Here is an 11,973-nt window from a genome sequence, read left to right as displayed (position 1 = left end):
CGTGGAACAGGCGTTGCGCCATTCAAGACTTGTGTATGTGTATGTGCGGCGGCGTAAAGTTGAGGTAGATGAAGTATCGCAAGGTCGCAAGAAGGTGAGATTGAGTGGCGATTGCGGCGTGCTATGCGATGCAACTGAGAGGGTACAGACAGTAATGAAAGGTGGCTGAGACTGGGGCTGAAGGGTGGGAAAAGAGCACGAGTGCTGCTCAAAGATGACTATGAGAATTGTCCAAGATGTAAAGTTCGATGGGAAAGATACGTTCTTGAAAGGAAAGGGGCAGCTTGTTGGAAAGAAGTCGAGCTGGAGGGAGTGTCGAAGTGGGAGAGAGAGTGGTGACTCGAGGCCGGCGACGAGGTCAATGATCCAATAGACTACAACTTTCGCCAGACTGGCGGGTGGCGGTTTTCGGCTGCGGGCGCAGGTGGGGCACCTTGGGCAAAACGGCTGCAACTTGATTGGCCACTTTCTTTGGGTGTGCCTTGAAGCTTACCTTTGCTGCGCTAGAAACGTTTGCTATGGCATCTGCACTCAATGGGCTTTATAGGCAGAAAAGTAAGACAATTTTTGAGAATATTTCCCACCAGCCGTCCCATTTCTGATTCTGTGCAAGCTTGCATAAAAAGTTTATAAACCGTGGTCCGCCGCTGCCAGGAGAATCTTCCCATCATCTGGCAAACAGAACGATGATTGCCACATGCTGTAATCCACGTGATCTTTCATGACTCCCATTTCCAAATGTCTGTCCTGCCCTGTCCCACAATGCAAATGCAATCCAAGAGCACCCGAGGGATGCATGACTTTGCCCAGATTGTTTGTCCAGAAGCAGCAGCTTCTCTCACCTGCACCAGGTTGTCTCCAGACGAGGTCTATAGCAGCGATATCACACTAGACCTTAGATTAGGAGCACGATGTCTCTGCTAGTCCTTGTTGTGCCAACCCACAGAAAGCATGCAGCTCTCAGACGGAAGCCAAAGTGTGAGACCTACAAAAGTAAGGGACTGAATGGAGGTGCAGTATAACAAATATTTAAGTATCTGCTGGGCTATCTACTCGCACACACCACCAAGATCATCAGGTCCAAACCTCATCGCCCCACTCAAAACGGCGTGGCGTCGTCAGCCGGAGCTTCCTTTCCTCAAAATGTAAAGCCAAGCCTCATGCAGCTCTTCAATCAGGCATCGTTCGCCTACTGGAGTTTTCTTTTTAATGTACCCCTGGAACTCCTTACAATAATCCGTACAGTACAAGCGATGCCCCACTCTCAAGAGGGTCTTGAATAAACGTGAAACCTCAGACAGTCGAATGCAACGCCTGGGTATAATCTGCCGTCCATGGAAAAGTCAAATCGTAAGCAGACCGTGTTCTGTTTCAGTCGAAGCTGTCTTTTTCCAGATGAAAAGCAGGATGATAAGTGTCGAGGTGAAAGACAAGTGATGGGTTGTCAAGCAAGCCGATTAATGCAAGACGGCGGTAATGGGCCGTAAACGATGTCGTCAATGGCAAACAACCTCAGACCACACCGGGCTCTCACTCCTGCTGCTGCTGGCCATTCAGCGCATCCTTCTCGGCCAGCCAGGCAGCCTTCTGAGCGCGGATTGGCGCCAGCTCCTTCTCCATCTCCTCGTTCTCACGCTGCATGCCGAGGATCCAGTCGCCGAACCGCTGGCCCGCCGTGGCGCTCATCTGGCGCTCCGTCTGCTCCCTGACCTCCTTGTCGCGTGCGGCTTGGTCGGCCGCCTGCTGTCGCAGCGCCTCGTCGCGCTCCTTGCGCTTGCGCTCCCGCTCTGCGCGGTGCTCGTGGATGTCGCTCAGGTAGCGCACGCTGTGGCCGAGGGTCGCGTTCTCCTCCGCGGCGCCGTGGCTGGGCCGGTTCTGAGGCGGCGCGGTGAAGAACAGCAGATGGCCCTTGTCGTCCGTGTGGTACTGGTCGCGAACCTCGCGAGGGATCGAGGCGTCGACGTCGTCGTACAGTACCCATGAGTCGTAGCGCGGGGCTCCAGTGTGCATGGTCGCATTGGCATTAGCATGCGGGATTGCCGTGTTGCTCGCTGTGGGCGCCATGGGCATGCGCGAGTGGTGGTGCTGAACGGGGGCAGCGTAAGGGACGTGGGGCTGGCTTGAGAAGCTGCCGGCGTTGGGTATGTGGTGATGATGACCCACCGATGCAGGGCTGGGCACGTAGTGCGGCTGCTGCTGATGCGGCGGCGGCGGCTGTTGCTGTGGGTGGTGGCTGTAGCCTTGGTGCTGTGGAGCAAAATGGGGACTGTGAGCCTGGGCGTGATGGTGCACGGGTGAAGGGGCCGTGTGGTGCTGATACTGGTGATGAGTAGACTGGACCGGTATGGCGCTAGGCGTAGTCGCGACCGGGCGTGGTGGGATGAAGTGCGGCTGCTGGTAGTGATTTGCATGCGCATGTGCATGTGCAGGAGAAGGGGAAGGGATCGGGACCGGTACGCCGGGATGAAAGGCGGTCGACGTAGGGGCCATCGGGACAGATTGTCGACGAATCGGGTCAGCAGCAGCCATCGAGGGCGGTGGGACCGATGGGGGCTCTGGGGTCGGCTCTGGCGAAGGAGAGTCCTGTTTTGCAGGGATCATGCGGTTAGTCCTCGCTTGTCCACGAAAGATGCTCTGTTCTGTTCGCGGAATGTGCCAGCGCGCGAGACGTGTACTCAAGCTGCGTTGAGCCTTTCAAGGGCAGGGATGACTCGAGCAAAAGTTTGTACAAGGGAGGGGGTGTGGGAAGAGCAGCCAGATTAAGCGAATCTGACACGATAAGGAAAGTGTGGCTGGAAAGACAAGAACCTTGACAGAACTTGTTCGAGACACAACAAGACAAGGCTGCGAGGCATAACACGACTCGGCGCAGATGACGTCTTTGTCGCAGGCAAGGAAAAGTGAATCGCAGGGAAATAGCGCAAATGGGGAAAGAATATGGAATATGGATTTTGACTTACATTCGGCTCCCTGGGTCGGATGTGTACACCTCCTATTATGGGCGGCGCATCCTTGTGTCCCCAGTTTGGCTTCGGCATCATGTCTGTCTCTTTGGCATTCTCGTTGATGAGATGCGCAATTGGAGTTGGCTCCTTCTTGATTTTGCGAGGGACATCAAACAGATCCATCTCATAGTCCTTTTCCCGAACCTCGTCAGGCAAGCAACTCGTCCACGTCTTGATCCGGTTGAAGGTGAACTTCTCTTCGTTATATCGCGCCTCGCAGACGTACACCTCCTTGCCTGGTGGCAGGCCGCGCGGTCGACCCTTGTGGTAGCGCGTGTGGAACATCACGAAGCATCGGTCCACGATGTCATCAATCAGATGATCGCGGTACTGGCCCGTCTTCATGACCTCGTTCCTGTAGAAACGCTTCGTCACGCGGTGGATGGTCTGCTCAGGACGGTAGTACCAGCAGGCGTTGACCCACTTCTTTCCTGCTTCATCCTGCCAGAGCCGATAGATCTGGGCCACGATAGGCTTCTCTAGGTCATTCATATTACGGATGTGAACCCAGTCGCCTGAAGTGGGAGGTATAATGTCAGCATCGCTCTTCGTCAGGGTTTGGCACATTTCCTCTTTGTACTTACCAACTTTCCACGTCTCGCCGTTATGCTGGGCCTCTGAGAGAGGGAGCTTGCCCTCCTCGTCACGGAAGGCATCATCTGGCTTGGTTTTCTCCTGCTCAACCAGCCGTTCGGCCTCCTTCAGCAGCTCAGTCGCATCCTCGTAGATTTGGCTGTCCGGTGCATTGTAATGCATCGCGTTGCGAAACATGAGATCGATATCCGCAAAGCATTCGTCCACGTTGCGATACTTCTTGCGCTTTGCGTTCCTCTTGATCTGATCAAGAGCGACAGGATTTGTGATCACTTGGTAGTACTCCTTGTTCAGCTGCTTGTCAGGCAGCCTCTCGAAGTCGAGGACGCGGAGGTTGCCGTCCTCATCCTTTGGCTTCCGCAGGCCTTTTAGAACTGCATTGATCCGCGCCTCCGTTGGAGTGAACACCTTGGGTGGACGGCCACGCTTCTTGTGGTAGTCGTCGTCATCATCGGCGTCCTTCTTGGAAACTCGACCACGTCGACGGCCTCTACGGCGGCCGCCTTCGTCATCAGAATCGTCGTCGTCTTCATCTTCATCCTCCTCCTCTTCATCATCCTCCTCTTCTAGCTCGTCCTCGTCAGGTTCTGGTGAAGGATCCACGGGAGGTAGCTCGCCAAAATCTGGCAGCACAGCTTCTTCCGCAGAGATGGACTCGTTGCTGATCAGCTCCTGGAGCTTCTCCTTGAAGACCTCCATCAAGCGCACAGAGTACTTGAAAATATCAGAGCTCGGACGGTTGTAGATCTGCGCATTACGGAAGATTTGAGCCACATCGAAGACAAACTGGGAGAACTCTGTGTACTCTTTCTTGAGAAGTTTTCCCTGCGTCTCCTCGTTAGACTACTCGCTGTGAAGATGACATTGCTGGGAATACTTACTCGAACCGTGCTGAATGCGATCGGATTTGAGATGATCTCGTGGTAGTCTGGGAAGATGTTCTTTCGCGGAATGCGCTGGAATGGCTCACAAATCTCCTCGTCACTGTGCCAGAAAAAATGTCAGTGTCTGCCTGCCTGAACAGTCAACCGATTTGGCCACTCACTCTTCTGTGTAACTGCTGAGATACTTCTGCAGATCATCAATAAGTTGGCGCAGCTCCTTGTTTGGATCATCCACATTTCGCCAACGTCCTCTTCCGCGGCGGCCTTTTGAGGTATCGGCAGGTCCGGCGCTGTCAACCTCGCCATCCGCGTCGGCGTCTGCATCCGCATCTGCATCTGCATCTGCATCTGCGTCGCCATCTGCATCGGCGTCGCCATCACCATCGACATCGGCTTCGCCCTCGGCATCCGCGTCGCCGTTGGTATCTGCACCCGTGTTCACTGTGAGGCTGGCAGTCGCGGTCTCCCCACCGTTGGCGTCAGCAGGGGCATCTCCCATCTCGACGTCTTGGTCGCCCTTCGCCTCAATAGAATCTTGCACCATGATCTCATCCGCGGATTTAGGCGCCATGGATCCCTCGTCACCGTCGAAATCAGTCGACGAGTCTGGATCTGAACCCTGCTGGGCCGTGTCTCTCTGTGTGGACCCACCCTCGCCCTCCGAGTGGTTACTCGTGTCCTGTTCAGGATCTTGCTGTTCGTTGTCCCTCTGCTGGTCGTTTTGCTCTGCACCGCCCTCTCCCTCGGCGCCCCTGTTCGTTTCTTGACCGTTCCCAGTGCTACCTTGCCCTGGACCGTCGCTTTCTTCGTCGTCGTCGCTATTATGGTGGTCTAAGAAGTCCGGAACCTCCAGAAAAGAGTATTCCCAGTCGTCGGACTCGTCAGACTCGTCGGACTCGTTAGTCTCTTCAGTCTCTTCGGATTCCTGGGTCTCTTGGGTTTCTTGGGCCTCAGGCGACAACACAGGGAAGCGACGGACGTCCTCGTGTAGCGACGCAGCCCGAAAGAGCTCCGAAAGGTTGTCTAATTCGGCAGGAGCGACAGGGGGGTCAAGCAGATATTCCCAGGAAGGCGATTCGACGTGCTCGTCGAGAACGTCGTCACTGTCGCTGTCCTCTCCACTGTCTGCTTCGTTGGCTCCTTCACGGCCTCCTTCGGGGACTTCTCCACCGGCTTCTTCGTTGGCTACTTCCTCTGACCCTGACCAAAAGGCGCTGCTGTTGGGGTCGACTTTTGGCTGCGTGCCTGTCAGTGTGCCAAAGTCTCCCAAACACTAAGTCATCCGAGTGACGATCGTCTCCCGCTGTCGCGTCGCGTCAATGACAAGCTGCATCCAAGACGGCGCAATGGCGCGATGCGGTGCAGGTCTGGCATCGCACGCGCGACACGCGAACAAGATGACGCGGATTAGACGGGCAGCGCAAGCCGCAGCAGGGAATAGAAATGCGACGGGGCGACTTACTAGAGGTCCAGAAGGCTCGCGAATGCGTGCCTGGCGCAGCTGTGCAGCTTGGTGGTTGAGCTCCACGCGAGAGGCAGGCGGGAGGAATTGGTCCAAGTCTGGGGCGGCACGCAACGGTTCGTCCGAGAAGAGGGGGAGAAAGCTGTCCTCGTCTCCGTGGCCGAGGCCGTGGTTTAGCTGCTGCTGCTGCTGCTGCTGCTGCAGCTCGTCGACGACCACCACGCGCCTCCTCTCCAATGGCCGCGCTAGGGGCCGGGATGGGCGCCCGGGGGCAGCATGGGCCCACTGGCGGCTTGGGGCCATGCTTGCTGGTGGGCGTGGTGGGCCAGGCGCACGGGGGGAGTGCAGATAGGCTGTGGCCCGAGCGTCGTTGGCGGGACAGCCGCCAATTGGTCAGGGCAGGGGACTGCTGATGGCTTGCTTTGTCAGTGAATGGCAATGCCCATATCAAAGAGATGGCAATGGTGTGAATTCGCGATTCAGTCTTCCCTTTACCATCATCCTCACTCTCATCATTCCGCTCTCGCCAAGCCAGCAACACCAAGAGATACAGGCAGACCTTGTTGACAAGCTACAAAAAACGACCGCGAAGAGGGCTTCGACCTTGCAGCAGGGCATCGCCACCAAGAAAGGAGACTCGACTTACCCCGAGGTTGGCTTGAAAGCAAACAGTACCTGTTTGCTTGAGAGGTGGTTGGTCCAACGGCGCTTCAGAAAGACAAATAGGAAGAAACCTGCAACCCGAATTTCTCTCTCTTATGGTGTACTAGCTGTTCACGAGCTTGGACCGGCTTTCACTACTGGTGGTGGGCCTTGAACATACGCCCTCGTGAGCCGGGGATAGTCGCATATCTATGCGAGAGGCTGCTGTTATGCGCATATCAGGCGAGAGGTCACCCCAGTGATAGGAGCTCTGGGATAGAATCCCTGGACGACGACAACCCCAAGACTCAGACTTGCCGGCCAGTAAGGGGATACTCGATACAGACACCTATACTACATCTACAGAGTCCTAGCACTCACTCGCTAGAGAGTCTCACTCGAGGCTTACGTACGAGGCTCAATATTACAGGCTCACACACAAGGCTTAATATTCCAGCCACATAGATCATGGCCGAGATACGTTTCAGAGTCCGCGGTCCAGGCTGGGTCGAGACGGTCACCGCAACGCCGGACTGGACTATCCAGAAGTTGTTGGACCACCTGAGAGAGAAACAAGGCTCAGAACCATCAGCTCTGAAGTACGGCTATCCTCTCAAGAATATCGACCTCAGCAACGTGAACGCAACTATCGAGCCTCTGAATCTGAAGGGCGAGGCTATCACTTTCGTGCCCAAGGAAGACAACACACAGCCAGCTGCACCAGAGGTGCCCGTGGCGACGAAACCAGCTTTCAAACCTAAGGCGGTGGAGGCTGACCACACGGTCATAGAATGGCCCGAGAAGGACGGCTTTCTGGCGTTGCGAGTCATGCCCGATGACAACTCGTGCATGTTCACGGCGTTCGGAGGAGTTTTGCAGAGGGCAAACCCGGCCCCGACGCTGCGGAGGGAGGTGGGCGAGTACATCTTAGCCCACCCCGACAAGTTCGACAAGGTAGTGCTGGAGATGGAACCTCAGCGGTACGCGCAGATCATGCTCTCGCCGGATCGGTGGGGCGGGGCGATCGAGCTATCTATTCTCTCAGACATCTACGATATAGAGATCTGCTCGGTAGACGTCAAGGTATGTACAATTCTTGCGGAGACTATCAGCCAAGTCTAGTTCTAATATGCCATAGTCACAACGCGTAGACCGCTACGGCGAGGGCAAGGCAACCCGGTGCCTGCTGCTATACTCAGGCATCCACTATGACCGGATAGCCTTCACCATGGACCTCAGCCTGCCCGTGGACTTCGACGAGACCAAGTGGGATGTCAGCAACGAGGCCGTGGTCGAGATGGCGCAGAAGCTGGCCAAGCAGCTCAAGGACAAGCACTACTTCACCGACACGACCGACTTCGTGCTCAAGTGCGACGTACCTGGCTGCAACTGGATCGGCGCGGGCGCTGCAGAGGCGAGCAAGCACATGAAGGACACAGGCCATTCGGCTCTGAGCGAGATGGAGATTACTTAGACCTGGGACTGGAAATCAGAACAGTCGCAGTGCATCATTTGGCAGTGGCTTGGATTTCAGATAAGATTTGAGCTTTCGACGGCATGGCGTGGAGGCTACACTGCAGCGTGATAGAATGTTTCTGGAAGATTATATCATGGTGGCTCAGCGCAGACATCTGCACAGGCGGTCATATGAATTGAGCTGATTCGACACGATTATGGCGTATCCGAGAAGCCCTCACGACTTATAAGTGAGGCCACCGCCATAACTATGCTCGCTGTTCTTGCCACCAGCTGTGACCTTGCCCTCCGTAACGCCCGTCTCAAACGCACATGTACCCATGTCCAACTTCTTGGCCGGCCCAGTCGGCGAAATATCGAAGTCGAAAATATCGATTGGCAAACCAATAGTTGTGCATGCGTTCGGGATGTCCACGATTCCCGCGACGTGGCCCTGAACCGGTGCGCAAGACAACAGGAGGTAGATCTGATAATCGCTATAGCCGAAGCGGCGGAGATATTCGATGACGCCTACACAGTAGTCAGCCGGCCAGCCCGATTCGAGGGAGGACCTAGATAAACAGCCCCTACAAAGACAAAAGAAAAAGGAATAGACTTACGCAAAGTAGTCTGGCGATAAGCAACAGTAACGTCCATATAATGCTGCTTCCCGTGCTCGTCGACGCTGAAGCCCTCAAAGTAGATGTACCTGCCGGGGCCGAACTGCGGCTCCACGGGGCCGGGGATGTAGATGGGGCTCTTCATGCCCAGGTCCGCCAGGCCGTTCTTGAGCACCTTGAAGTTGATGGTGATGATGCCCGCCATCTCGATAGCCCCGCAGAAGCTGATCTCGCCGTCGCCCTGGCTGAAGTGCAGGTCGCCGACGCTGAACTTGGCGCCGTCGACGTGCACGGGGAGGTAGACCTTGCTGCCACCTGTGTATGTGTTAGTTTTGCGTCACCGAGTCTAGGCATATAACTCCTAGGAGCCTCTCTAGCTATAAGACGTATAATAAGGAAGACGCTAGGGTAGTTTCAAGCTTGCACGTACGCGAAAGGTTCTTAATATCACAATTTCCACCATGCTCCGGCCGGCCAGGCACGGTGCGCGCGCCCTCGCGGCCGATCTTCTCGGCAAGGCTCGCGTCCGTGGCGGCGCCCGGGTGGCAGCTCTGGGGCAGGGGCGGCAGCGCGACGTTGCGGTCCTCGAGCTTGGAGGAGGCGATGAGCTGCCCCTCGCGCGTGTTCCACGTGTCGAGGACCTCGGCCGACGGCGCGCAGCCCAGGATCCCCGGGTGGATGAGCCCCGCGAACTTGACGTGCGGGATGTGCCGCGACGTGGCGTAGATGCCCTCGAAGTCCCAGATCGCTTTCGCCCTGCGCGCTGGGTGTGAGCTAGGGTGTATGTTTGGAGGCGAGATGGGGGAGGGTGGGGCTCACGCTGAAGGGTAGATCTCGTCCAGGAAGCCACCGCCGTTGCTCTTGTCGAACACGCCTGTGAAGCCCCATGGCTGGTCCTGGAATGGCTGGACGTCCATTATCTCGACGAGGAGGACATCGCCGGGCTTTGCGCCCTCGATCTCAAAAGGCCCAGAAAGATAGTGGATTTTTGTGAGATCCACGTTTCTCATGTCATCTGCGGAATCATTGTTTCCAATCTGGCCGCCGGTCCTTCATATCACGGATGTGTTAGATGTAGTGTTTTGTTTCACACGGAGAAGGCGTGAACACATACCAGTCGACACATTCGATCTTAACAGTCTCGCCATCCTTAATCTTGCCTGCGAAGGGGACTAGGGATCTCTTCAGTTTTCATTCATGGCAGTATCCAGAATTTTTGATGATTGTCTTACTGTCTGGATGCCATCTATTCTACTCTCACCTGTTAGTTTCGGGACAGATGTAGGCCGTCGTAAACCTGACTTACATGGAGCTGCGGCTGCTCACTGGCAGGCTTGTCAAGGCTGACTTTGCAGATATTCCGAATTTCACCAGGCATATTGATCAAGCTATAAACTTCCGAACACAATTAACTATTTAAGTAAATCCGTGGATGCTATCGTGAAGCAATGCCTAAGGAGCCTCTTTGCCGCCATGACGGGCAGCACCGCAGTTATATCTATCACATATGAAGAGCTACCCCGCACAAGCGTACGGAGATGCTGTGTTCCTGAGATGAAAACTCGCTTGGACGACGTAATGAAATCTGACTACACAGATTAGGATAGTCGTTATCAAGGGATTTGGTCGTTGACGGCTCGAAACGTGCCCCTGCCCTTATCTGCAGCGACTTGCCCAATCCCGAGCTTGGCCGTACCCATCTGCCCGGATCGGCCCCCGCGTCTCCACCTCTCCGCAGATAAGACCGCCGAAGCTCGTCGGTAGGTATTCTGGAAGGTCAAGCCCGTCTGGCAAATTTAAATGCCAAATACGTAAAGTGCTCAGCAGGCAGATTTGTCACTTAGCCCACTACGCATCATACTCGTCCCGCATCATGAACTGCCTTTGACGATGCTCGTCATTTTAATGTGACGGTTAGAGCTCTCCCGGTCGGGCCTCGGGATGGGGATCCACTTCGGAGTACGCAGGCGGCTTGTCATGGATTTTATCCAGACTTGACAGGGGCAGACTGAGGAATTTCTGCTTGTTCTTCCACTCCTGTTGGCTCGTTGCGAAACCACCGCTGTTGTTGGCAGGCGGTGGTGGATCCGTAACTTTGGTGATCAAATATGCAGTCGAAGCCTCTGCAACACCATAAATCAACACACCTAGGAGCGGCACCCGAAGCAAGACATAAAACCCGATGCCGAAACCGAACAGCAGCCCTTCTCGACTGCGGAACCAGTTGCGCTTCTCCTGCTTATTAAAGCGGATGCGGGCGAAGTAAGGCTCGAGAAGCTCGCGCATGAGGCTGCGGGACGAAAAGTAGGTCTGGAGGAAGATGACGAGGTATCTCCGCGGTAGGAAGATACCTGTGCCGAAGATAGCGGAGGCCGGGCCAAGGCCAACTGCCTGGTTAAAGGTGTAGAAACTGGCAGCGGGTAGGACGAACCGACCGACCACGGGCAGATAGGACAGCGCATAGACGGCGAGAGAGATACCGGCCTTGCGCGCGAACCTGTACAGGAACATAGAGATGGCCTCGGCGGTGCTGGTCGTGTGAGTGCTGCCGTCACGGGTGGAGTACTGCCTCAGGTTGGGGTAGTACATGTCCCGGAGGTCCTTGGGGTCATCGTGCTTATGCTTCTGGACGTAGGTCACATCTACCCACCTCAGCGACTCCATGAAGCTGTCTCTCGTCAGATATCAAGCCACCAGGTTGGGCTCTAAGGGCCGGACTTACAGGTTGTCTAGTGTCGGTGTGACATAACGCATCAGAGTCATAAGGAAGAGCGGCACCTGCAAAACATAGTCCGCGACGAAGTTGAGGCCCTCGAGGATCTTATCGTCCCAGGTGACAGAGTCAAGGCGGAAGATGAGAGACAGAAACCATAGGAATACCCGGACGCCGAGAATCTGGGAACGGCACATCAGCACGTGTCAGGGAGTTCATGCGGACAAAGGGCACCTACCGGGATATAGATGGCAAGACGGATAGCTATACCAGCTGCCACTGCGATTGCGGCCTGGCGATAGTGTTCAGAGCTGAACAAAGCAGGATTCTGAAGTGCTCGATGGGCTGCTCTCGCAGTCAGCGCCAAGAAATATTGCTAGCCAGCAGGAGGGCGATGGAGGGAATTTACCTCCAACTAGAGTAAGCTGGACTCCTCGCAAGACGGCATTGATGTCGAAGTGGGAAATGTCGAATGCCTTCTTGAGCTTCTCCTTGTCAAAGTCCACAGGCGAAGAAGGCTGTTGGTGTTGCTGGCTTGGCGGTCTCCTCTCTCGGGCCGCCATATTGATGAGCTTGCTTTGCAGGTCTGGGGAATATG

The 11,973-nt window shown here is 55.5% G+C and overlaps 4 protein-coding genes across 4 annotated transcripts; 1 reads left to right on the top strand and 3 right to left on the bottom strand.

The window, feature by feature from the left end:
- Positions 1–1,530: 1,530 nt before the first annotated feature.
- Positions 1,531–6,248, bottom strand: J7T55_009891 (uncharacterized protein; the record flags this gene model as incomplete). The annotated part of the gene is made up of 6 exons (XM_053143853.1): positions 1,531–2,583; positions 2,961–3,520; positions 3,590–4,424; positions 4,481–4,583; positions 4,645–5,720; positions 5,946–6,248. 6 exons carry the CDS (start codon positions 6,246–6,248, stop codon positions 1,531–1,533), a joined length of 3,930 nt encoding a protein of 1,309 aa, XP_052993410.1.
- Positions 6,249–7,055: 807 nt separating this feature from the next.
- Positions 7,056–8,061, top strand: J7T55_009890 (ubiquitin thioesterase otu1; the record flags this gene model as incomplete). Its single annotated transcript, XM_053143852.1, has 2 exons — positions 7,056–7,670; positions 7,726–8,061. The coding sequence occupies 2 exons, from the start codon at positions 7,056–7,058 to the stop codon at positions 8,059–8,061; spliced, it is 951 nt and encodes a 316-aa protein (XP_052993409.1).
- Positions 8,062–8,280: 219 nt separating this feature from the next.
- Positions 8,281–10,040, bottom strand: J7T55_009889 (formamidase; the record flags this gene model as incomplete). The annotated part of the gene is made up of 7 exons (XM_053143851.1): positions 8,281–8,573; positions 8,663–8,977; positions 9,093–9,418; positions 9,482–9,712; positions 9,777–9,834; positions 9,895–9,913; positions 9,969–10,040. The coding sequence occupies 7 exons, from the start codon at positions 10,038–10,040 to the stop codon at positions 8,281–8,283; spliced, it is 1,314 nt and encodes a 437-aa protein (XP_052993408.1).
- A 536-nt stretch (positions 10,041–10,576) lies between these two features.
- J7T55_009888 (uncharacterized protein) lies at positions 10,577–11,938 on the bottom strand (the record flags this gene model as incomplete). Its single annotated transcript, XM_053143850.1, has 4 exons — positions 10,577–11,330; positions 11,385–11,557; positions 11,614–11,720; positions 11,785–11,938. The coding sequence occupies 4 exons, from the start codon at positions 11,936–11,938 to the stop codon at positions 10,577–10,579; spliced, it is 1,188 nt and encodes a 395-aa protein (XP_052993407.1).
- Between the last annotated feature and the right edge of the window lie 35 nt (positions 11,939–11,973).

This window comes from Diaporthe amygdali (assembly GCF_026229845.1).
Source record: "Diaporthe amygdali strain CAA958 chromosome Unknown NODE_15_length_991109_cov_64_707514, whole genome shotgun sequence".
NCBI lineage: Eukaryota > Fungi > Ascomycota > Sordariomycetes > Diaporthales > Diaporthaceae > Diaporthe > Diaporthe amygdali.
The sequence above is the reverse complement of the archived record's forward strand: the minus strand, read 5'-3'. Positions and strand labels throughout refer to the sequence as shown.